Source organism: Oryx dammah, unplaced genomic scaffold (genome assembly GCF_014754425.2).
Source record: "Oryx dammah isolate SB20612 unplaced genomic scaffold, SCBI_Odam_1.1 HiC_scaffold_29, whole genome shotgun sequence".
NCBI lineage: Eukaryota > Metazoa > Chordata > Mammalia > Artiodactyla > Bovidae > Oryx > Oryx dammah.
In genome coordinates, this window is record NW_024070213.1 from 28,302,520 (window position 1) to 28,329,222 (window position 26,703).

At 37.5% G+C, this 26,703-nt stretch overlaps 1 protein-coding gene across 2 annotated transcripts in view; it reads left to right on the forward strand.

The window, feature by feature from the left end:
• Nucleotides 1-26,703, forward strand: part of AEBP2 (AE binding protein 2) — a 65,737-nt gene that overhangs the window by 10,822 nt on the left and 28,212 nt on the right. For both annotated transcript variants that reach the window (XM_040235296.1, XM_040235297.1), the window contains exons 2-3: nucleotides 12,243-12,450; nucleotides 20,206-20,313. In XM_040235296.1, the coding sequence (XP_040091230.1) occupies nucleotides 12,243-12,450; nucleotides 20,206-20,313 (316 nt within the window). The remainder of the gene's footprint in view (nucleotides 1-12,242; nucleotides 12,451-20,205; nucleotides 20,314-26,703) is intronic.

The following is a 26,703-nucleotide window of genomic DNA, read 5'->3' on the forward strand; positions in this document are numbered from 1 at the left end:
TTTATTGGCTGTTTTAATATTCATCCTGTCTTTTTTGCAAAGAGTGTCTTCTGTGCTTGAGCTCATTTACATTTCTGGGCTTTAGTCTCTGTTTGTAATTGTATAGTTAGACTTTGTAACCTAGATTCCTTATAAGACTATGAAATACAGGAGTTAATTTTTTTGAAGTATAGTAGTTATTCAGTTTTTAAGGGGATAGTGTCTTTATTGACATTTTTTCTTCAGTTGTAACACTTTTCAAAGTCCTTGACTTGTTTTCTGGTTTTGATTTATATTTCGAGTTTCTAGAAAGATAAAATATTAAACCAATTAGAGAAAACAAAGATTATAGATGGGTATTAGTATTTCTTAGTAAATACACTTACTAGTTCATTTCTTTCTTCACTTTTTTTAACATTTCCCTTTTATGTGGTGGTTATTTATTTACGCCTGTGCTGGCTCTTCTCCAGCTGAGGCGGGCAGTGGCTGCCCCGTAGCTGCGGTGCACAGCTTCTCATTGCGGTGGCTCCAGTAGTTGGGGCACGTGGGCTCGGGGCTTGCAGCATGTAGGCTTAGGGGCACCGGCTCAGTTGTGTGGTGCAGGGGCTTAGCTGCTGCTCGGCATGTGGCATCTTCCCAGACCAGGGATCAAACCCATGCCTCCTGCTTTGGCCAGTAGATTGTTTATTACTCAGCCACCAGGGAAGCCCACTAACTAGTTCATTTCTAAGTTATAAAATGTTTGTCATTACTTTTTATAAATACTTGTTAAAGTACTGAGGGTGGGATGAATGAGCAGTAGGCTTTTTAGTGATTTAAATTGCTGTGAGCAGTCATTCAAACATGTCTTTTGAGGTGTTGGATTCTACTGTAGTTCTTACGCTGAAGTCATCTGATAAAATCATTTTCATGATTTAACACTTAAACACAAAATGAATATGTGATTGCTTCTGTATAAAATGAGTATTGTTTTTCATAGCAGATTTTTATATCATTGTGTGTAGATATTTTTTTGGAAACCTTTTTAAGAAGGTAAAAGATAACTCAGTGTAATTTTACTGAAGTTGAAATGTTTCTAATATTACAGTTTTTCTGAAGATAATTGCTTGCTGATGTCTTAAGCTGGGTGAAAAATGTGGGTGGAGTAATCTTAAAGGGCAGTAGACTAGAGATGAGAAACAGTTGGAAACAATGTGTACAGTGCATGGTGGTGATACAAGATGTAATGTCTTGTTTTCCATGAACTATATTTCATCATCGTTGCATAAAGTCCCTTTTGGCCAATTTGGTGAATACTGCTGGATCTTGGGGAAAAATCTTTTGTCTTTATTCAGAGAAATAATTGTGGGGATAGAGAGTAGTCTTTTTCTTGATTAGAAAAATCCATTTAGCTTTTTAAATTACAGTGATAATAGCTTGTAATTACAGTAATAATAGTAATAATAATATCTTGGTGTTGGCCAATGATTTTGTGTGCTTCTAATTAATTTTTATGATTATCTCAGTGTGACAAAGCCATATATTTTACTTGCCTTAGAACGCCTACTTAAATTTATCACTAAAATGTGAGCATTTCCCTTGTGCAAGGCACCAGCTAGGTTTAGGAGTTCAACCTGAATAAGAGGTTTATAGGTGACTGACTCATTGTATACAAATCACCTGGATCTTCCATCTTAGATGAGTAGGAACGACCTTAGGGAAGTTTGACCTGAGCATATATAGCATTAAAATAAACGAGGCACTTACCTTTACTTTTTTCCCCCTAGTTGCTTCTGAGTTTAAAGCTCTGAAAGCCTACAGGACCATGGCAGTTTGGAAAGCAAAACCAAGCAGTCTTAGAGAAATTAGATGCAGTCTAAATTCCTTAATTCTGGTTAAGACTAATCTCAAAACTTACTGTTTGTTTTTTATATGTGAAAACTAAAGTGACCACTTGCTTCCTTGTCCCTGAAGCAAGTATTTTGGAGTTGAATTCTACACTGATATTGTTAGGTTCATGATCTGGTTCCGTGGGCTATGATCTAAATTTGGGACAAGTTCTGTGTGAGAATAGTGTTGCTTTCTGTGACTGACCTTGAGTTAATTTTTTAATGAAACTAATTGACTTGTAGAAATCAAGTTTAATACATCATCTTGTTAGTAAAACCATCTGTTCAAGTGAGGCAAATTACATGTAGATGCTAAATATCTTCTGTGTGTATGTATGCATTGTAGATACAAAAGCAAAGAAATAGTTTCCTATGAGTACACACCATCTGAAACTGTGTCGCCTTATCGTGATGTGTAATATAGGCAACATTTTCAGTATTTCTAAAATCAGTAATTGACACATTTGTCCTTCATATAAATGTGACAGATTGTTTGGCATTAGTGCTTTGGACAAGTCACATAATTTTTGTGTCCCTTCTATCTGCTCAGTCTTTTTGCTCAGCCTCTTTTATCTGTAGCTGAGGCTACTCATACTTGAATATTAGTAAATAGTGATTACCTCATGTGGTTGTTGTAAGCATTACATGAGTTAATACACATCAGGCATTGTTCCAGTTACTAGGGCTGCATGACAAGCAACTCCAGCGTTTAGTGGTTTTAAAACATTATTTTGCTTACAAATACCCTGTCTGAGCAGGGCTTGACATGATTAGATCATTCCTGCTCTGCTTGGTGTCAACTTGGAGGAACATAGAGTCTGGGGACACCAGTCACCAGAAAGCTCGCTCACGAAGCTGTTCCATGTGTGGGGCTTGGACCGAGAAGACTCAGACAGCTGGAGCTGGAACAGCCGGGGCTCTGGCATCTCTAGCCCTGTGTACTTTCTTCCTGGGATCTCTTTAGCATAGTGGCTTCAGGAGAGCCAGGTTTCTCTAGTGGGTGAGTGAGTGTGGTTCAGGGCTCCCATGCTGTGTCCCAAGAGCTAGACTGCCTTTCATGGCCCAGCCTAGGAAGTTCTGCAGTGTCACTTCTACAAGAGTGGTAGGCTTGCTGAGATGAAGAGGAGGTAGGCTAGACACCCCACCCCTCAGTCCCCCATTTCTTGATGCCATGTTGTAAGCAGAGGATGTGGGAAGCTGCGAGCATGGGGTGGACATCTTGGAAAATACAGTCTGACACAGTGCACAGAAAAGCGCAGGGCATGCAGCAAGCAAGGCAGGGCATATGGTAGTGCTTGTTCACTGTTGTGATCAAGAGTGGGAAGTCGTCTAAAAATAGCAGAGCCTGCCTTTTGTGAGACAAATTTTGATATAGTAAGTTTCATAATGTCCTTTTTCCTTAGGATAAAGTCATAAAATGTAATAGGCAGAGGCAGTTCATAGTTTTCTTGAAATACCTATTTCTTTTAACTGGTTCAGTTTTAGCTTTTAATTTCTTTGAATTCCTGGAATAAAGAGCAGGGCACAAAATGAGAGTCTCTTCCAACAAAAGGAGGTGAGGAGTGGTATTAATAACTGAAGTAAAGATATGTAATATGTTAAAGTTGTGTAATATCGGGCATACAGCTTCAGACTTTCCAAAAATACAGGATTGTCATTGATTGACCAGCAACTGGAACAGTTTGACATCAATATGGACTTACCATCCCCTCCACATGTGTCTTAGTTTGCCTAAAACAGGAAATATGATCTTTGTTTTAATTAAATTAATTAAAATCAATTTATTTGAATTAAAATATTATCTTAGATATTTTATACTGTTTTGAATTTTAATTTTTAATAATTTGATTACAGGTATGGGGGAGACAGAGTAATCTTTGTAGTAGTGAGTGGCAGTTTTATGATGGATGAAAGGAGCATGTACCATCTTTTAACCAAATACTAGTTTACCTTGTTATATGATTAGATAAGGAATTCCCTGTGTGTAGTTAACATTTACCTACAATTTGATAAGTACTTTGAAAGCTAATTTCTACCCAAAGTTTATTACCAGTAACAAAGTTTATAATTTTTGTCCCTGTTTAAGTGTTCCTTAGAGTAATAGAATTTTTGTCTAACTTGTCACTTTCTTCAGTCCATATATAGGGAACAATATTTCATTCTTAATAAAGTACATTTACAGAATAAAAGTTAAAATTACAGAATATTTCTTTTGTAATAATTCTGATACAATAATGAGCTAAAGACATCCTAAAGATTATGTATTTGCACTTATAGAACAAAAATAAAACAGCCTTGATCCTTAGAGATTCAAGGGGGTTCTTTTGTGTAACTTCCATGAGTAACTTCCCAGTCTTGAAGAAAGTGGCTGGATGCCTTAACCATTCTGTTTTCCTCCTCCATTTTTTAAAGTTTATAACACTCGATCTGTATATAATAGAGCTCAGTGGTTTTTAACCTTTTTATAAAAGTTAGTAGTTTGGCAGTTTTGAGGTCTGTTACAGACCTTATGCATTGGAACCCCAATGCATAAGATATATTAAAATGGTGTTTTGTTACTATTTTTTTGTAAGTTCAAAAATTTAACAATTTGTCAAGTCAATTAAAACAGGAAAGTTTTTTGAGATGAACTTAAATTTCATGTTAGGTTTGTAGGTGATACAAGTTGATGTCAGTTTTTAGCATCCAGTTTTTCCTTACTCTGTTTTGGCTGCATAGCTGTGAAAATGTGACTTGTGGACAAGGGCACTTTGTCTTTAGCCTGCATTTACACTTTAATTCTGGCAGAGAGCTGTGACAGGGAATTGCCAGTAGGGAAATCTTGTTTGGAAGACGCCATGAGTTAGTGGTTGGTCTTAATAGTCTTTACTTCATATCACAAATACAACAATGGTCAGAATCTTAAATTTAAACAATAAAGAATATTGTTTCATGACAGCTCTTTGATTTGTTAGCAGCCACCTGGCTAGTCCTCTAGCAAAGAGAGCATTCAGCAAGTAATTGAGTCTTGGGGAGACATTTAATTGGGTAAAGCATAAAGTGTATGATTCACAGACCTAACTTTTTATCAGAGTGGACAAGTAGAGACCTAAGTTAGGGTTGGAGAAGCACCAGTGCAGAGTTGCAGCTTTGCTAATCAATGTTATAGGAAATTCTAAAATTCCTATATTTTTATTTTTTGATAAGAATAAAATACATTTGATTTCATGTTATACACTTATATATCATGTTATACATTTGATATATATATCAAGTGTATATGTCTATATATATATATATATACATAATCATAATGACACCTCATCCTCAACCCTCTTGTAAAGTTATACATTTCAGTAGCCTAGAAAAAGGAGAAGGACCCAGATTTAATAAGAAAAATTCATACCCCAGATGAGTTTCCTCACAAATAACTGGAAAGAAGACTGTAGATAAGACTGCCCCCATCCATGTGACCTCAAACTGAATTTCAGATTCAGCAGTTAAGCCTAGAATCAGGATATTCCAGGTCAGAATACTCTTTCCAAGCTGTTTCAGAGAGATCTTGAAACTTTGCTTTAAATACAGTCTGGATCAGTGGTTCTCAAACATTTTTCTCTTAAGGACCTCTTTGCTTTCTTAAGTATGAAGAAATACAAATTATATATCTTAATAAAGCTGTTAAGTTATTGAAGAAACCAAAGAGCATGTTTATGTAGAGTACAGTTACCACTATTACAGGGTCAAAATCAAAACTGAGAACATTAAAAACATTTGTTAATTTTAAAATAACCCAATTAAAAGTAATTTTTTAAAATAAACTACTTTCCAGTTAAAAAAACAGAAGAGTGACATTGTTTTATGCTTAATGTCTGCTGCTGCTGCTAAGTCACTTCAGTCGTGTCTAACTCTGTGTGACCCCATAGGCGGCAGCCCACCAGACTCTGCTGTCCCTGGGATTCTGCAGGGCAAGAACACTGGAGTGGGTTGCCATTACCTTCTCCAATGCATGAAAGTGAAAAGTGAGAGTGAAGTCGCTCAGTCTTTTCCGACTCTTAGCGAACCCATGGGCTGCAGCCCACCAAGCTCCTCTGTCCATGGGATTTTTCAGGCAAGAGTACTGGAGGCTTAATGTCTGGCTGAACAACTATTTCTCATGTCTGCTTCTGCATTCACCCTGATGGAGTGAAGTGATTTGGTTGAGCCATATGAAGAAAATTTGGCTTCATGCAGATATTTAGTTGGAAAAAGAAGTATTTTAATAGACTTTTTAAGTTAATTGTGTGGCAATTTGATAATTTGCCAGAACTTAACAGTTTGTTTGTTTTTTTAAGAGACTGTTTGCAGTGTAGAATCTGAAACCATGTCAACAAACTTCTCTTACTCCGTTACTTTAAGATCACTGTCTCATCCTTCTCCATAATGATAAGGTAGCATCCATGTATTACTTCTTCTGCTTCTGTATCTTGGCATTTAGCAAGCTGATCTTCTCAGTATTGACAGTCCTATTGGCAGTGGTCATGTCTACCAAACATGTTTTGCTTGGAAGTAGTCTGAGTTATCAAAGAAGAGGCTGTTCTTACATGTAAGTGTGAGTTGGCCCTTGAATTTCCAAAGGAAACCATTTTCATAAAATCCATGTAGTTGGTTACTCTAAATATTAGAGTCTGATCTGCCAGATAGTTTCTTAACAGGGCCCATGGGAAAAAATGGAAAAAGGGAATGTTGTTGTTAAAAATAGCTTGTAGAAGTGAAGTGAAAGTTGCTCAGTCGTGTCCGACTCTTTCCAACCCTGAACTGTAGCTCACCAGGCTCCTTTTTCCATGGGATTCTTCAGGCAAGAATATTGGGGTAGGTTGCCATGCCCTCCTCCAGCTTATCTTCCCAACCCAGGGATCGAACCCAGGTCTCCACATTGCAGGCAGATTCTTTACCATCTGAGCCACCAGGGCAGCCCCAAAATGGCTTATGCCCTTCCCTAAATATTGCTTAGGAATCTTTAGTAATGTGTGTGTGTGTTAACTTAAGGATTTTCGCTTGTCATGGTGTATGTGTGTTTGCTTTAGCTTGCTATTCTACAGTAAGAGACAATTCCTTAGTTGGGTCAGTCTCAGTTGGGTAATAATAATGAAAGAGATCTTTTAGAGTCTTGCTACTTAAAATGTTGTAGCAGCATCATCAACAAGTAGGCTCTTGTGAAAAACACAGTATGTCAGGTCTTACCCCAAATCCACTGAATCAGAATCTGCAGTTAATAAGACCACAGATGTTCATATACATATTAGTTTTAAAAGCACTGTTTTAAGTTACTGAAACTATCTGAATAGACTGAGTGCTTTTTCTGGCTCAGATTTTCTTCCATATCCCAGGCTGCTTTTGTTCACATCTTATAGAATCAGTAAGTGTTCATTGGGAAGGAGAACTGACTGAATGAAAGATTTTAATATATGCTTGAACTTAGACATAAGATTGGGTGGAAGTAGTCAGTTTTTAGTTCTGATCATATTGTTATACTATAGGAAGAAGGACACTGCTTTCTATGAAATCTGTATCTATCCTGTCAAGATTATAAGTTACTTAGAATTTGTCTCCTTTGCTCTCCTGTATTAAAACTGGAGGGAACCACTGATTCTGGCATGAATCTGGGACCAAAAGAGAGCCTGGAGATTTAGGACTGGACTCTTGGTAGCAGTTGGAGGTGCCAAGCAGGGGTCATGTGGCAGGACTCCACTTTGTCCTGCTGGGCAACGGGAGGCTTTGTGGGGAAGCCGCCCAAATGTAGAGTGTCTCTCAATCTTTCAGGGCAGAGAACGTGCGCCTTACCTCCTGCACTATTGCATTTGCCAGTGGTAGGCAGAGTTCATGGGCTTTAATACCTGCAATATGCTCTCCTTTCATGAGGATCTGTATCCACATGAAGTACTGGTTTTCAAGTGAGTAATATTGCATGTGAGCAATATTTCACTATTGCTTAGTGTTCATGGCTATTTGGACTCAGAAGGCTCTCCTTCTGGGGTGAAGTTCATAAGCAAAACATGTTAGGCACTGCGTAGATGGACACTATTGCTAGTTGAATTTAGCGCAAGGGTATGAGTCTTTTGATGTTGCTCTACTTTGTTCAATTTAAAGCAAATTAATTTGGTTTCATTTTCAGCTAATTTTGGACTTTCAAGTAAAAGCAATGGAGATATGTGGTTAAAGTAATACAGAAGTTTATTTATAGTTAAAAGTCTGTCTTGCTTCTCCCACCCGCCCCAACACAGACAGCACTTTGTGTATCCTTGAAAAGAGGTTTGCCTTTGGGGGTGGCTGTATCTCTGTGTCTCCCTCCACTCAGGTATGCAAAGTGGAACAGTACTACCCTGCACTTTCGTGGCCCCCTTTTTTTTTTAACTTGGAGGTTGTACCATAGTAGGCCATTGAGATTTATCTGTTTTCTGAGGTTGTTTATAAATTGAGCGTGCTGGATTGCTCATTTAAAATTACTATTTATTTGCCTTTGGAGTTAATCAGTATGGTTTATGAAAGTATGAACTTAACAGGGAAAATGTTTTAAAATATATGAAGCAAGTGGCAAGGAAAATAGGGGCCTCATGAAACTTGGAATTTCTGGGCTCAAGTAAAAATTTGCATTTCAAATCCTGCAGAAACAATATACAAATGAAATTTCATATATTCAAGAGTTGATTCACATTTAAGAGTTTTCTAGAGATTACGGAGTTTTAGAATGAAGGGTTAGAGCTGAAATTTAGAATCTGTAGATAGACTGGGAGATACTTAGCCAGATGAACTTAAATACGTGAATATCCTTTAAAGAGAAATCTTGAGTCATTTTTCCTGTCTTTTAAAAAATATTTATTTGGCTGTGCCATGTCTTAGTTGTGGCATTAGGGGATCTGGTCCACACATCGGGAGTGTGGACTCTCAACCACTGGACCACCAGGGAAGTTCCTATTTTTCATGTCTGAACCATCCTAAAAACATTTTTGTTATCTTTGAAAAATGAATGCATTTGATTTTAGACAGTGCTGCTGCTGCTAATTCACTTCAGTCATGTCCAACTCTGTGTCACCCCATACACAGCAGCCCACCAGGCTCCCCCGTCCCTGGGATTCTTCAGGCAAGAACACTGGAGTGGGTTGCCATTTTCTTCTCCAATGCATGAAAGTGAAAAGTGAAAGTGAAGTCATTCAGTCATGTCCAACTCTTAGCAACCCCATGGACTGTAGCCTACCAGGGTCTTCCGTCCATGGGATTTTCCAGGCAAGAGTACTGGAGTGGGTGAATTTTAGACAATATATAAGTAAAATTTCAGATGTTCAAGAATTGATTCCCATTTGAGAGTTTTCTAGAGATTATGGAGTTTTAGAATGAAGTGTTAGAGCTGAAATTTAGAATCTGTAGGTTGACTGGGAAATAGTTGGCCAGAGGACTTCAGTTCAGTTCACTAGCTCAGTTGTGTGCGACTCCTTGTGACCCCATGGACTGCAGCACTCCAGGTCTCCCTTTCTATCACCAACTCACAGAGTCTACTCAGACTCATGTCCATTGAGTCAGTGATGCCATCCAACCATCTCATCCTCTGTCATCCCCTTCTCCGCCTGCTCTCAATTTTTCCCAGCATCAGGGTCTTTCAAATGAGTCAGCTTTTCGCATCAGGTGGCCAAAGTATTGAAGTTTCAGCTTCAACATTAGTCTTTCCAGTGAACATTCAGAAATGATTTTCTTTAGGATGGACTGATTTTCTTTAGGATGGACTGGTTGGATCTCCTTGCAGTCCAAGGGACTTTCAAGAGTCTTCTCCTACACCACAGTTCAAAAACATCAATTCTTTGGTGCTCAGCTTTCTTTATAGTACAACTTTCACATCCATACATGACCACTGGAAAAACCATAGCCTTGACTAGATGGATCTTTGTTGGCAAAGTAATGTCTCTGCTTTTTAATATGCTGTCTAGGCTGGTCATAACTTTTCTTCCAAGGAGCAGAAGGACTTAAGTACGTGAATATCCTTTAAAGAGAAATCTGAGACATTATTAAGCTTATTTAAGAAGTTAAAATTCAGTCTAAGTCTTAGGTATGAACAAATAAGGTTGCAGTGGTTAAAGATGAACGTTCTTATTTTTAGAAGGGATGTGCTGAAATAATTGTGGCTGAAGTATCATGTTTGCAACCTGTGGATGATTGAGAAAGACAAATTATATGTAACAAACAGGACAGTGTTATTGTTGAGTTCAGATTTAATTATTTTTATTGCGGTATACTTGATGGTACAATATTATATGTTTCAGGTGTGCAACATAGTGATTCATAAGTTTTAAAGGTTATGAAGATATCCTCTGCCCTCCCTTTGTCTGTAGAAAAAACTTTAGCCAAAGAAAAATTAATTTAATCAGAAATGTGAAAATGGAGAAACAATGGAAAACAGAGAACACCAAATAATGTAGTCAAGGACCTTTAGTTCCTTCTCAAGGGCTGTAGGTAATCCTCTGAGCCATATCCTGTGAGCAGTCTTACAGATACTGAAACCCCCACCAGGTAGAGAAGTTAACTTACGTGATAACCAGACTGTGGCCATGACATAAGCTGCCACAATTCTGACAAGTGGCCTCAGGAAATGGAGACAAACGGACCCTGGAACTGAACTGAACTATACTTAAAACAATCAAGATGACTCTGATGAGACCACAGATGACCAATTTCTGTATGACTGTCAGAGCTGACTGTACTGTTTCTACATGTAACCCCCTCCCTCAGCCTATAAAAGGTCTTGCCCACTGATGGTCATTGGAAGATGTCGGCACTTTGGCCCCTCCACCCCCCTGCCCCCATCCAAAAGAAAGCAAACTTGACTTTCCACCAGCCTGGCCTCTCTAATGATTGCTTTTGAGCAGCAAGCAAAGTAGCTGGACCCCACTTTTGATTACAGGTATATTCCATTTATTAGTTATATTCCCTGTGTTGTATAGTATATGCTTGTTTCTCCTGCTGCTGCTAAGTCACTTCAGTCGTGTCCTACTCTGCGCGACCCCAGAGACAGCAGCCCACCAGGCTCCCCCATCCCTGGGATTGTCCAGACAAGAACACTGGAGCGGGTTGCCATTTCCTTCTCCAATGCATGAAAGTGAAGTCGCTCAGTCGTGTCCGACCCTCAGTGACCCCATGGACTGCAGGCTTCCAGGCTCCTCCGTCCATGGGATTTTCCAGGCAGGAGTACTGGAGTGGGGTGCCGTTGCCTTCTCCTAGCCTGTTTGTTTTATACACAATAGCTTGTACCTTTTTATCCCTCCCCCTTGTCTTCCCCACTACCTGCTCCCTGCTGGTAACCATGAGTTTGTAGTCTATCTGAGTTCAGGTTTAGATATACTTTTTTGTGTTTTTGAAATTTTCTATAATAAAAACTTAGTGGAATGGGGAAGTATGCCCCTTTAAAGTTATTGTGAATTGTATAGTTTACTGGTACTAAAATTCAGTATAGGCAGTTTTAGATTTTAATAGGTTTTAGAATCTGAAGCATTCTTACTGTTGGTCCTTCTGTGATTGATGCTACTTCCATGTAATTTCTCTATTGAGAAGATATGAAGAAAGGAAATAAAGTGAATTGCTCTTAAGATGAAGGCAAAATGTGTTACAATTCTTACGATGTGAAATTCTTAACATTAAAAATTATTCGTTTTTATTAATGACTTATTACTAATTTTTTTAGTAAATAAATTATTAGTATATAATACTTTGTTTATTAAATAAAAAGTAAAAGGGTTTGAGGTGCATAAGACTTTGAAAAAAATTGAGGACCAGCAAAGTACTTTTTGGACTTTGGTAAAATCAGAGAAACTTTTCTTGCGTTTACTTCTCTCTTTTGCTTTTTTATTAAGAGGGAAAATACAGCAAAATTTCCCAACTGCTCTGAGATGGAAAGAGGTAGGATGTGGTAGCAGTTGTCTTCTCAGATTAGCGAATGGAAGAAAAGATCAACAAGTGATTTGCAACACTGTAAAGATAATCTTTAGATTTTAAATTATTTGCAGCTGGAAACTTTATTATTTTATCATGCTTCTTAGAACTCTTGAAGGGGTGGAATGTGGTGAGCTGTGTGTGTGTGTTGGTTTGTTTTCTGTGGGGTATGGTGTTGGGGACTTCATGTCTGCCAAAAGTTGCTTAAATTATTCCATGGCTAGTTTGAGGTACTAGTTTTTCTTTGCCTTGATTTGCAATTTATTGCAAATAGTATTTATTTGAAATTTAGTTTTAGAGAATAATTATTTGAAACTAATTTTAAAGCATATTGTTTTCTGGTGGAAAATATGGTTCGTATGCTTTATGGGGCAGAATGTCAAGTGGTAATCTGAATTATTTATAAGATCATATTCATGTTAGTGAACTTGTAGGAATAACACAGCCTTTTTTCTTCTTTTGTAGCATAAGCAGTACTATAATGGATGTAGACAGCACAATTTCCAGTGGGCGTTCAACTCCAGCAATGATGAATGGACAAGGAAGCACTACTTCTTCAAGCAAAAATATTGCCTATAATTGTTGTTGGGACCAGTGCCAGGCTTGCTTCACCTCTAGTCCAGATCTGGCAGATCACATCCGTTCCATACATGTAGACGGTCAGCGAGGAGGGGTTGGTTTTGTCATTTCTTTTTTTCACTCCCTGTTTTCATTAGTTTTCTTCATTTGTATTTGCTAGTTAGGCTTTTCTTTTTTTTTCTAAGTAATTTTGAAAAATTTTTATTTTTCAAATGTTTTATTTTTTCAAATGTTTTTTTCCCTTTTATTTACTTTCCACATATTTGATTGAATCAAATTAAATAGAACATATTATGTGTTGGATTTTAATTTGCTCTTAGGTGTATAACTTTGAAGAAATTAGACTTTTTAAAATATGGTGGGAGTATTGTAAATGAATACTGTGTATCTCAAGGTTCTGATGTTTTGAGTTGAAGGCTTTTAGCAATTGGCATTCTTAGGGATTTCTGTTGTTAGAGTGGTCTTAAATTGTCCCTGATGCTGAAATTAACTGGAGAAACTATTGGTGTCAGGATTGGTATATACAATCCTGTTAAATGCCTATCTGTACTCATTATTTGTGACTATTGATCATCTTTCCCAGGTCTTGTCAGAGCTCACTTAGTATTGATCTATGAACTTTTAGGAATCCATTTAGTTGTGTCAGTTCATATAATTTTTTTTGAATAGTAAGTAAAGAGCTAAAACAAATTAGGTGAGTCACAGCATAATGGACCAAAATATTTGTAAAATTGATAGTATAATACATACTTTTCAACTTTATCTAGATTTTTGTCTTGAATAGTTAACCATTCTTAGTATGTTTTTAAGAAATTTAATGTCACATTTTTAAGTACAGATAATTTATTAGGCCATATACTGCCTATCAGGGATTCCCTGGTGGCTCAGACGGTAAAGCGTCTGCCTGCAATGCGGGAGACCCAGGTTTAATTCCTGGGTCTGGAAGATCCCCTGGAGAAGGAAATGGCAATCCACTCCAGCACTCTTGCCTGGAAAATCCGATGGCCGGAGCAACCTGGTAGGCTACAGTCCATGGGGTCGCAAAGAGTCGGACACGACTGGGTGACTTCACTCCCTCACTTACACTGCCTTCAGTATGGTATCACTATTGAGATACTAGTGGGTAACTGTTTTCAAGGCAGTATTAATATTTAGATTGTATTACTGATCTTTTTTTAAAAAGCATGCAGCCATAATAGGGACTCTTAACATTTTTACCAGTGATGTTGCATTTGAAATTTCTTATAAAAAATATTTTCTGTTATCACAATATGTTACAGTGTTTCAGCAGTCTTTCAGTTACTTAAACTTGTATAACTGAACATATGTCTCATTAGATTTAATACATATGGGGTCTGGGTAGATATCAGAGAGTGTATTAACATATTATTGACTGGGAGATTTTTGCAGAAAATGTATGTTTGGCAGTGTGTTATGTAAGTGAATATTGAAACACTCTGGTCAATAACATTCGGGTAACAAAAGACATCTCTGGTCAATAAGTTGCTAATGAACTCTGCCCATCATATGGTATTTCCACTGCATAACCCAGCTCAGTGGTTAAGCTGCTTTTGTAATAGTCTTTATTTCCCCTCGTGTATATCCCTTGGTTTCTTGGTCATTACAGAGTTGCCTTTTGTAAACCACTGCTTGGAGTCACCTGTTATATCACCAAGGCAGTCCTGTGAACCATGGCATGAGGCTGTATAGTCACTCAACTTGGCAACTACATGCAGGATCCCAGGCTCTGCAGGCATGATCTCTTAGTAGTAATAGGAGACATTCACATTTCTAAGTCTTGATCCTACAAGTTGAGTTGTCACACAGCCTTTATGAGAATGTTTTCAGCCTTTTACAGATTTGTAGGAAAAATGGAGTTACAGACTGAATGTGTAATGTAATCACTGCACCTGCATGTATCTTACTGATATTACAGAGCCGGGCGTGAAGTTTTGGTATTTCTACTTTAAACTTGTTGAAACGGAAACCCCCCATGTCATTTCTTGAATGCTTATTCATAAAATTACTTTATTACAAATAATAAGATTCTCTGGCTAATTTTAAGAGTAATTCTATTTTGACTTAAGAAAGGAGTTCTGATCTTTGAAGGACATTAGTTGCTAAATTACAGACTTTAAGGCTCAGCTAAATGAACAAAATATATTTCATTATATTCCCATTATTTTTGCGTACCAGACTTAAGCTTTCATAATTAAAGTTTGAACGAGAATTTGAAAACCTGATGCGTTGTGTGCTCAGTCGCTTCAGTCATGTCCAACTCTGTGCAGCCCCGTGGAGTGTAGCCTGCCAGGCTCTTCTGTCTGTGGAATTCTCCAGGCAGAGCTACTGGAGTGGATTGCCATGCCCTCTGTGGGATCTTACTGACCCGGGGATTGAACCTATATCTGTGTCTCCTGCATTGCAGGCAGATTCTTTACCACTGAGCCACCAGAGAAGCCCAAAACTTGATTACTGCTAGATAATTTAGGAAATCTCAATCTGGTTTGTGCTTTAAAATAGAGTAGTTATGTTATGGCCATACCACCCTGAACATGCCTGATTTCAGCTACAATTGAGTAGTTGTTAAATTTTTTTGTTTTAATGACCTCTTTGAAAGGATATTTTTAAAAAATGATTTTAATTATTTTTAAGTGTGCACTTCAGTGGCATTATTAAGTACATTCACATTGCTCTGCAATGATTACTATCCCTCTCCGTAAATCTTTTATCATCCCAAACTGAAATCTGTACCTATTAAATAACACCTCCCTAATCCTCCCTTCTGCTAACTTCTAGTAACCATGGTCCTACTTTCTGTCTTTAAATTTGACTATTCTCGCATTCTCTCCTGTATAGTGGAAAACAGCTGATTTTGATGACATTTTTAAAGAGTTTTAAATTCTCTTTTCTACCCCAAATGTGAAACTGTCACAGTGGAACAGAAACAAATGAGGAAAATTATTGGCAACTCTAGAGGGTTTTATGTTTCTGGTTACTGAAAGAGGACAGTTCTTCTGGAGCAGTAAGGTAGCAAGGTCTACATCCTGCATTAATTCCTCTTCTTTTTCTCATCCCACTCTGCTGTTCACCCTGGGAAAACCAAAACTATAACAGCTTAGTAACTTTACCTGCCTTAAGCTATTTATGTTGCCATGCCATGTGGACTTTAATTGTATTTGGAGGCTGAAGGCAAGCGGAATTTTAAGGTTTCCTGACCTTTTCATATGTCAAAGTGGGTGGATACTTAATCCTATAGTAAAAGTTAAACTTATCATTTAAGCACCTTTTTTTTGAACATACCTTTTTTAAAAAAAGTCATGAAAGTACTTTCTTTTCTATAAAATAAAGACAAGCAAGAAAAACTTAATCTTTTTTTGTTCAGTAAAACAGAATTATGTTCTTGGGTTCATACTTCCATGCATGACTGGATTTCAGAAACTAGACCGAGCTATTTTGCTAGTCAAATTTCAAAGGCCTGTGTCCTCTTATTACACACGTAAGTCTTGGTAGAAGGGGAACTTCATCTTGTAGGATTTCAGTGGTTCAGTAAGATACATTAATGTACTGTTTTTTTTTTTTTTTTTCCCTTAACTATTTCTCACTTTAAAAATAGTTGCCAGAAAGAAATTGTTTATCAGGGCTGCTCTTACACGTGTTATTTTTATTAAGTTTACTTTTGTATATGTTCTTTGGTGCGCTTGAGGCAAGAGGGCCAGAGGGATATTTTGGGGGAGGTGATGATGGGGTATTACTATTTGGAGAGTTGAATGAGTTACCTTGATGTTACATAAAATTAGGCCTGTAGACTCTCATGGTTACACTGAATGCTGCTAGGAAATGGGGTCAATCTTAGGAGGTCAGATTGAGTTTTGATTGCCAGTCTGATATTACTAGATTCTGAACACAACATTAAATTGGGCATATCTTTTGCAATAAATGAGGGATGTTTTTTCCTTGTATTGTGAGAGCTTACCGAATAGTTGTCCTCTGTTTATTAAATATCTTTTAACAGAGGAAATTGAAAATGTTAACACATTTAATGTGGTTAAAAATTACAGAATACAAAATTATAGCCTTCATTTTAGATCTTGAAAGAGTAGACTGATTAGAGACAAAATAATCAGATGTAAAAAACATTTACTTCTCTTTTATATGTTCACATTTTGTGAAAAACTGAAATAATTTTTTTCTAAGAGCTTAAAGGAACCCTGAGATCATCCATTCAACCCCTTCCTGACTTTTAGATTGTCTGTCTCTTATTTAATATAAGATCTTTTTGTATCATTTTACTGCAGAAGGAATCTTAATTATTTAGTAAAAGTAGGCTTTTTTTTACTCCCTTTGAGGATGTAAATTATATTGCTTACTGGCTCTATTTAGAGTATTACACTGATTTTACTTTACCAGTAGTAACAGAATTTTCCTTACACGTGCTTATTAGACTTTGTAAGGTTGCGTTGTATTATTTTGCAGTGAGTCTTAAAATTTACTTAATTTTTTGATGGATTCATTTATGCACCTTATGTATGATACGTTGGTAATCAGGTGTAAGTGCATTTATTTTTACTGTCACACAATCCATCATAGGTGTAGAACTTGTGTTGATATTATTGTTTAGTCTCTCAGTTGTGTCTGACTCTTTTGTGACCCCGTAGACTGTATGGGCTCCTCTGTCCGTGGGATTTCCCAGGCAAGAATACTGGAGTAGGTTGCCATTTCCTTCTCCAGGGGATCATCCTGACCCCAGGGGTTGAACTCAGGTCTCCTGCATTGCAGGAGATTGTTTACCATCTTACTGTTTACCGTCTTAGTTACCAGGGAAGCCCATGCATACATTCAGGTAAAATACTCTAGTTCAGGAAAATTGACCAAAGTAAGGAGACTAGGACTACCCTCGGTTTGTACAAGCTTCTTCATTTTAGGCCTTTTGCCAGGGGACCCTTGACGGTAAAGCTGACCTGTTCTGACAGTAATGGGCAAGGTTTTCTAGAGTTCTTAACAGAAAGCCTGAACTTCCCTCTAACACTGAAATTTTAGACCCCTTCATCTTACAAGTTAGGTCATTGTAAATCTGAAGTTGGTAGTAGAAAAATATTCTTTTAATGGCCATGCGCCGTTTTTTTCCTTGGACAGTCTGTCAGGAAAAAATTGGCAGCAGTTATCTTGAGAAGGGACCTCCAGTGTCTAATGTAAACCCAAGTTTTCTGTTAACTAGGCCTGAGAGAAAGTATTATCTTGTATTTTCATTGTGTTCTGGACTTCTAACAAGTGTGTGCTCGTAGCATCTATTTGGTGACAAAGGAAATAGAGACTTAAATTGGTGGTTCTTTGAAGATTGTGTAGCTGCAAAATATGAAAGGGCTGGATAGATTTTAGGTTGTTTACTTTTGTTCTGTTTGTTATCTCTAATACAGTCTGTTTTAACTAAGCCAGTTTATCATGAAAGACTGGACTATGAACCTCAGTGTTCTAATTAACATAGTTAGATCTTAATTCATTTTAAGATAGTTTAGAGGAACCATGTCAGATTTTCTTCTTGAATAATTCCATTCATATTGAGCTGTAATGTTTTCAGTGTTAATTTTTACAATGAGAAAGTTTCTAAAAATGGAATAAATGTTTTTCATATGTTGTGCATACAGAAAGTCTCAGATCAAATACCCCTTTGTCAGATTTTGGACTGGACTTAAGGAAATTTAGGTCTTTAAAGATTTGTGGTTTTGGGGAATACTTGATAATGGATTTTTAGTGCCCATTTTGTGTATCAAGATTATCCTTATGCAAGTTTACTTCTCCGCTCTCCCCTCAGAGTAGTTTTCACGTATTAATATTCCATATAGCTAAACATAGTTTGCTTTGATCTTTACACTTATCTCATTTCCTATAAAATTCACTAGGTTGAAGGTTATGGTTTTTCTGTGAACCTGAAGGTGTTGCTGCCCTAATAGTGTTACTAGACATTATTCCATCCAGAAGGATAGACCATACCTGTTCACACTAGAGGCTGTTATCTGATGGAATCACATGGCCGGTAATTGCCTCCTATTAGTGACTTCACTTACACTTTTTACTTTTCATCCACTGGAGAAAGAAATGGCAACCCACTCCAGTATTCTTGCCTGGAGAATCCCAAGGACAGAGGAGCCTAGTGGGATGCCGTCTGTGGGGTCGCACAGAGTCGGACACGACTGAAGTGATTTAGCAGCAGCAGCAGTGTTTGTTCAGAGAAAAAAAGAATTAGAAATCAGACATGGTTGGTTCTCCCAACTGTAGCTGTTGAGTAGGGACAGAATGTGAGTATTTATATTGTTGTTTCTTTGAGAGTAACTCAGCACAGGCATTTCTTAAGTGTTATAACAATTCTTTAATGTTAATTTTTTTTTTTTTAATAACTGAGATTAATTTTGTTCCCAAATACTTGCTTTAGGACATACCTGTTTGTGTATGACTTGTGAAAGCGTTTTAAACCAGTCTGTTTATTACTTGGATTGAAAATTTAAGACTGAGTCTTTGTATTCTTGAGTTAGGAAATTGATAGGATTGATATCCACATATGATTATTAAACACTGAATTAGTCTTCACAACATATTGGTATACCTTTAAAGACTTCCCTACATTCGTTGAAAAGTGGCTTTTAATTTTGGGAACTTTAGGAATCATTTTATAAACATGTATTAGGGTCAGGAATTTTTTATTTTTTAAGGAATTTTAAATATTGAGGAGGAAATGTGACATCATATCTGCTTAACTAAAAGAAACTAGCAAATGCATTGAGCACAGCAGTAACAGTGTTGTCTCATTGTGAAATGGTTTTGAGTAAAAATGGATCTCAGTTATTTTAAATTGTTTTTCTAGATTTCTAAAAATTTTCCTTTAAACATACTGTTTACTGATTGTTTCCTCAGTCCTGTGTGTATCTTTGTTTTGTTCTATATGCAGTACCTTATAATCTTCAAAGTGTGGCTCTATTCATAACTGTTGTAACCTTAGAAAAGAACAGAGCCTGTAAATGGTTCTTTGAATGTAATGGTTACTGTAGGTTCATACTTCTTTTACCGATGATGGGGAGCAGTTTTCAGTTTGATAAAAATAGAATCAGTTAAAAAAAATTGGTATCTCAGTGTAGGAAGATGGTAAAAATCATGTTAGTTGTTAACCCAGTCATACTCAGTTACCTGAACCCAACAATGTGGGTCTATTATTATAGAGTAACTGCTGTCAAAGCTTCTGCAACTGTATTAATTTTAGCATTCTGTATTAGATTTTGCTTCATAATCAAGACAATTGGGAATCATTTTAAATAAAACAATATAAATATAATATAAACATATTGGTATGCATTTGAGAATAGGAAATCAAGAGCAGCAAAATTATAATTGGAAAATTTGTTCACTCATTTTTTGAAGGTGAAACTATCAGTAACTACCAGTTGACTGTTTTGATTTATTGTCGTCGTTTCTTTATACCTTTATATATTCCTAATATTTACAGTTGGTACATGCTTGTTCCTTCATGCAGTAAACAAAAAATTAAATTATGGTTCATTGTTCTAGTTCTTAGGACTATATTGTTAATATTTTGTAGCTTTCCTTCTGAATGGCTCATTGGGATTGGTATATCAGTTCCTTATTGAGGGAGTGGACAGACAGCAGCCTTAAAGGGGAATGGTTAAAACTGTGCCTCATGTGGGAGGTTCAGAAAGTACCTACAGTAAGCGTTTTGATTGACTGGTACATTCAATGTCCCTTTGTCAATTGAAGACTTGCAGCATGTTTATTTGAATTTACAGGGAATAAAAGTCCCTGTTGAAAAAAGTGATGAAAATGATTATGGCTCTTCTGTTAACAGGTGTTTGTTTGCTTATGGAAAGGCTGTAAAGTATATAACACTCCATCAACCAGCCAGAGTTGGTTACAGAGGCACATGCTGACGCACAGCGGAGACAAACCTTTTAAGGTAAGTAAGTGTAAGAGTTTTTTAACTTCACGTTGACATGTTTCTTAATAGGCATACTTTTGCCGTCCTAAAATTTTTTCAAAGAACCGTTTGTTTTAATATTCCTGTAGATGCATGCGATTTTATAAAGTAGATGAAGGTAAAGATAATTTAATCTGACTTTTATAATTTGAAAACCAGAAAAAAGTCAGTGTGGAGGTGGGGTTTTTGCACAGCTAGTAGGCAGAGTAGCACCTTGATGTCTTTAAAACTGATTGGTTGTGGTTAGTACCTTGTACTCTAATTATGTTTTCTCAGTGTCATAGGTTTCAGCCTTTTAAATTGGCGAACAGTCCTGATTATTACATGAAAAAATTTTGAAATTGTGGAGCATTAAAGGATTTGATTTCTTTCCCTCACTTTGAGATCGTGTTACTAAGCTTAGTCATAAATTACCGTGTCAAATAGATGTATTTGGGAAATTCTAAGCAATTTCATGTAAAAATGATTTTTCGTTTTATCCTCATAAAAAGTTAAAATACTTTGCTTTGTAACTATGTAAAGCATATACCATAGAGATGAAAAGTTTGTCTTTAAAGAAGTTTAGTAGTTGTTAAATACAGTGTCTACTGGTATATATTAATAAACACTTCTGTGCCAGAAACTCACTTTGCGTTTCATTAGAGGAGGAGGTAATTCGTGTGCATTTTCTTCTTTAATTACTGAATTTTCTTGGAAAAGACAATCATTAACAATTTTAAGAAATTTACAAAGAAAATTTATATTCAGAAATCTTTCTACCTTTCTTATTTTCTCTCCCCTGAATATATAATTGTTCTTAATTACTGGTGAATTCTTTATGGAACTACAAGTAGATTCATATGTACTATCGTTATCCTTCTGCTTACACAACACCTAATAAATTATGTACTCTCTGTATCTTATTTTTTATAAACTTTATATTTTAGAGCAGTTTTAGTTTTGCAGAAACATTACAAAGATTAGCGTTCCCTTATGTCCTGTACCAAGTTTCTCCCATTATCAAGAATTTTATTGTGTGTATGTGTACCTTGCTTGTGTAACATGCTTTGTAGTAGAGATCTTTTCATATCTGTTCATAAAGAATATTCTCTTTTTAACAGCTTCTTAGTATTCCATTGTGTGGCCATAGCAGTTCATTTAACCAAACTTGTATAGCTGCTTCGGTTGATTTCAGTCCTGTGCTGTTGCAAGTAGTGCAAAAGCTATATAACCATTGATAATTTTAATAAATATTGCCACACTGCCTCGCTGGGGGTTGTGCCTTTATCAGCAATGTTAGAGTGTCTGCTTTCTTCACAGCTTTGTTAAGAGGGTTTTGTCAAACTTTTATATTTTTGCCTATCTAATAGGTGAGAAATTGCATCCTGATGTAGTGGTTGTCCCATCAGTTGCGTCCCTCTCCTCCCCTTAAGATTTATTTTGGTCTTCCCTGGTGGCTCAGTTGGTAAAGAATCCACCTGCAATGCAGGAGACCTGGGTTTGATCCCTGGGTTGGGAAGATCCCCTGGAGGAGGGTGTGGCAAATCTGTCCTGGAGAATCCCCAAGGACAGAGGAGCCTGGTGGGCTACAGTCCATGAGGTGGCAAAGAGTCAGACTCAGTTCAGTGATTAAGCCTAGCCCAGCACAGCACAAAGATGGATTTATCTGTTTTTGACTACTGTGGGTCTTCCTGCTGCGCATGGACATTTTCTAGTTGCGGGGAAGGTGCAGGGGTGGGGCTGCACATTGTTGCAGTGCTGGAGCTGCTCGTGTGGCTTCTCTTGTGGAGCCCGGGCTCTAGAGCACAGGCTTAGTTGTTCCGCCGCATGTGGGCTCTTCCCAGCCCAGGAATAAAACCTTTGTCCGCTGCATTGGCAGGCAGATTTTTAGCCACGAGACCACCAGGGAAGTTCCCAGCTTGTGGGATCTTAGTTCCCTGACCAAAGATTGAACCTTGGTCCCCCCAAAAGTAAAAGCGCCAAGTTCTAACCACTGCACTGCCAGGGAATTAATTCCCTCCCCTGATGTAGTTTTAATTTGGTTTTCCTTTATTATCAGTGAAGTAGGGCATCTTTTCATATGTTTAACCAACCATTTGAATTTCTTTTTCTTTATTCTCTAAAAAATTGTCTCATTGAGCTTTCTGTTGGCATGTGTGTTCTGTAATGTTAACCTCCTAGTCTTCCCTCTTCTCATACTGCAGGTTCTGGTCCTCATGTGACCTGGGACAGTTTTTTGAACTTCCTGTCTAACTTGTAGCTGGTAATAGTGGTTACCTCATAGAACTAGTGGCTTCCCTGGTGGCTCAGACGGTAAAGCATCTGCCTACAATGCGGGAGACCTGGGTTTGATCCCTGGGTTGGGAATTTCCCCTGGAGAAGGAAATGGCAACCCACTCCAGTACTTTTATCTGGAAAATCCCATGGACAGAGGAGCCTGGTAGGCTACAGTCCATGGGGTCGCAAAGAGTGGGACATGACTGAGCGACTTCACTTCGTAGAACTGTAAGGTATATAGTAAATGTAAGAGCTTATTGTTAAAAGTAAGAGAATCATTTACTTTCCCATTATGTTCCTTTGCATTTATTTTTCTTTAAGGCAGCCATTCTTTTACTGGTTGGTTATGATGTTCAAGTTAATTTCACAGTCCATGGAAATGGATTTTTTCCCCAAAATCTCTTTTTAGAAGCTGTGGAAGAGTTTCATTGAAGAGGGAAAGAAACTGTCTTTAAAAGACAAGTTAAAGGGTGTGATTTAGTGAGGCATTATTCTGTAAATAGTAGGAACCATTTGATTCAAAAAAGCTTTTGTTGATGTTTGCATTACATAGCATTGTGCTAGACATTGGAAAGCAGGGTGAATGAGGATGGAGACCTCTGCCCTTTAGAGAACTTTCTTTAGGATTTTACAGATCTAAGTAGGTTTTAGTAATAAAATGTCTTCAGTTCAGTGCAGTAGCGACCCCATGGACGCCAGGCTTCCCTGTCCAACTCCCACAGCTTGCTCAAGCTCATGTCCATCAAGTCGGTGATGCCATCCAACCATCTCATCCACTGTCGTCCCCTTCTGCCTTCAGTCTTTCCCAGCATCAAGAGTCTTTTCCTGTGAGTCAGTTCTTTGCATCAGGTGGCCAAAGTATTGGAGTTTCAGCTTCAGCATCAGTCCTTCCAATGAATATTCAGGACTGATTTCCTTTAGGGTTGACTGGTCAGATCTCCTTGCAGTCCAAGGGACTCTAAAGAGTCTTCTCCAACACCACAGTTCAAAAACATCAATTCTTTGTCACTCAGCTTTCTTTGTAGTCCAACTCTCACATCCATACATGACTACTGGAAAAACCATAGGTTTGAGTAGACAGACCTTTGTTGGCAAAGTAATTGCTTTTTTAATATGCTGTCTAGGTTTGTCATAGCTCTTCTTCCGAGGAGCCAAGTGTCTTTGAATTTCAAGGCTGCTGTCACCATATGCAGAGATTTTGGAGCCCAAGAAAATAAAAAAACAAAATCATTGATTTGTTGTCATTCAGTTGCTAAGTCTGATTCTTTGCAATCCCGTGGACTGCAGCATGCCAGGCTCCTGTGCCCTCCACTATCTAATAAAATGTTAAGTGGCAATAAATGTCTGTCAGAAGGTTCTCTGGAAACATGGATTAGTGACCAATTAATGGGACTGGGAAAGAGTAGTAGAAGTTGAGTGGGAGTTGACTACAGAAAGGGGATTATGTCATGATTCTTGAGACAATTCCCTTTGGAAATTTTTTTTTTTTTAGTTGTAACATATCACAGTGTACATTAAAGTGTTTCGGTTCAGTTCAGTCGTTCAGTCGTGTCCGACTCTTTGTGACCCCATGAATTGCAGCACACTAGGCCTCCCTGTTCATCACCAACTCCCGGAGTTCACTCAGATTCATGTCTGTCAAGTCAGTGATGCCATCCAGCCATCTCATCCTCTGTCGTCCCCTTCTCCTCCTGCCCCCAATCTCTCCCTGCATCAGTCTTTTCCAATGAGTCAACTCTTGGCATGAAGTGGCCAAAGTACTGGAGTTTCAGCGTTAGCATCATTCCTTCCAAAGAACACCCAGGGCTGATCTTCAGAATGGACTGGTTGGATCTCCTTGCAGTCCAAGGGACTCTCAAGAGTCTTCTCCAACACCACAGTTCAAAAGCATCAATTCTTCGGCGCTCAGCCTTCTTCACAGTCCAACTCTCACATCCATACGTGTCCACGGGAAAAACCATAGCCTTGACTAGACGGACCTTAGTCGGCAAAGTAATATCTCTGCTTTTGAATATGCTGTCTAGGTTGGTCATAACTTTTCTTCCAAGAAGTGTCTTTTAATTTCATGGCTGCAATCACCATCTGCAGTGATTTTGGAGCCCAAAACAGTCTTACACTGTTTCCACTGTTTCCCCATCTAAGGTATACTTAAGTATTTCATATGTTTGTATGTACGTGTGTAACCACCATTCCAATAAGGAATATTTTTACTCCTTCCCTTAGACCAGATTATGATTTCTATCATCTTGACTTAGTTGTATGAGCTTTTGTGTCTGGCTGTTTTCACTCAACAAAATAGCAGTGAGATTTGTCCTGTTGTAGGTTGTTACCTTATTTAGTCATTAAGTTGTGTCTGACTCCTTTGTGACCCCATAGATTGTAGCCCGCCAGCCCCTCTGTCCATGGGATTCTCCAGGCAAGAATAGTCTGTGGGTTGCCATTTCCTTTTCCAGGGAATCTTCCTGAGCCCGTGTCTTCTGCATTGCAGGCAGATTCTTTACTGCTGAACCTCCGGGGAAGTTCCCTGTGTACCAGTCATTTAAAAAAATAGTTGCTGTGTAGTATTCCAGTGTACAGTAAACGGTAGTTTATTCTTTCTCCTGCCGATGGGTAAGTTGGTTGTTTCTAGTCTTTGGCTGTTACTAATCAAGCTGTCTGAAACATACTCTTCCACATGTCTTCTGATGGTAGACATGCACTCATTTCTCTTGGTTGTATAGTTAGGAGTGGAATTACTGAGTCACAGATAAGTGTATAGTTAGCTCTAGAAACTACAGACTCTTTTCCAGATTGGTCATACATTTTATGTTCCCACCTGCAGTGAATGAGTTTTAGTTGCTCTAGATCTTGATATTTGCCATCTTATTAATTTTAGCCACTCTCGTGTCCATTTAGTGGTATCCCATTGTGACTTTTAATTTTTACTTCCCTGCTGAGTAATGGTTGAACACATTTTCAAAGGCTTTGGCTATCTGAATTTCCTGTTTTGGGTGAAGTGCCTATTCAAGCCCTTTTTTTGTGTGTGGAATGATTTGTTTTTATTATTATATAAAATTTTATATACATTTTGGATATAAGTACTTTGACAGATACATGTATTTGAATGCCAGTCTGTCTTTGGTTATCCTTTTTACCTTTTCCTAACAGGATTTTTTGAAGAATAGTTTCTAGCTTTAGTGAAGTCTAATCTATCAATTTTTTCATGGTTAGTGTTTCTTTTATTGTGTTTAAAACTTTGCCAATCCTCAGTATATGAAGATGAGGAGGATCTTACAGAGAAGAGTTTTGTTTTATAGTGATAGAGGGGATTATATCAAGAGGTGTGTGTGTATATATATCAGTTCAGTTCAGTCGCTCAGTCCTGTCTGACTCCTTGCAGTCCAAGGGACTCTGAAGAGTCTTCTCCAGCACCACAGTTCAAAAGCATCAGTTCTTTGGCACTAGCTTTCTTCATAGTCCAACTCTCACATCCATACCTGACTACTGGAAAAACCATCCCTTCGACTAGATGGACCTTTGTTGGCAAAGTATTGTCTCTGCTTTTTAGTATGCGGTCTAGGTTTATAATTTGCTTATCTTAATACTTAACAAGTATATAATTAAGTAGTTTTTAGTGTATTCATAGGTTTCTGCAACTGTCACTACTACTTATAGAAACACATGATTTTGAAAAAACAAGCATAAAAGAGTAAGTGAACTATTTAAGGAATAATATGCAGTTTCATATGTTCAGTGATACTTTATGGTGACAATTTGAAATCGTTAAAAAAATTCTGACTAGTAAGCTTGGACTGTCTAGAAACTTAAGTATAAAAGCAATTGGTTGCAAAATGTCTTTCCATACTTTTATTATCTTACGATCTGTCTGGAATCCAGTTATTACAAGGAGTTAACATTATTTATTTTGTCTTTTATATTTACCATATGTTTCAAGCATTTGCCAAGGAGTTCAGTTTTATTCCTATCTTAAGCAGCCTTGATGTTGGCTTCTCTGGTTTGGTGGTTTGTGTGTGGGATAATTGATAGATTGATCTTGATGAGGGATTTTTAGAAATGGACACTGTCTTTACCGAAAACATTTAAAGTTATTATTTTTTTTGTAAATTAATGTAT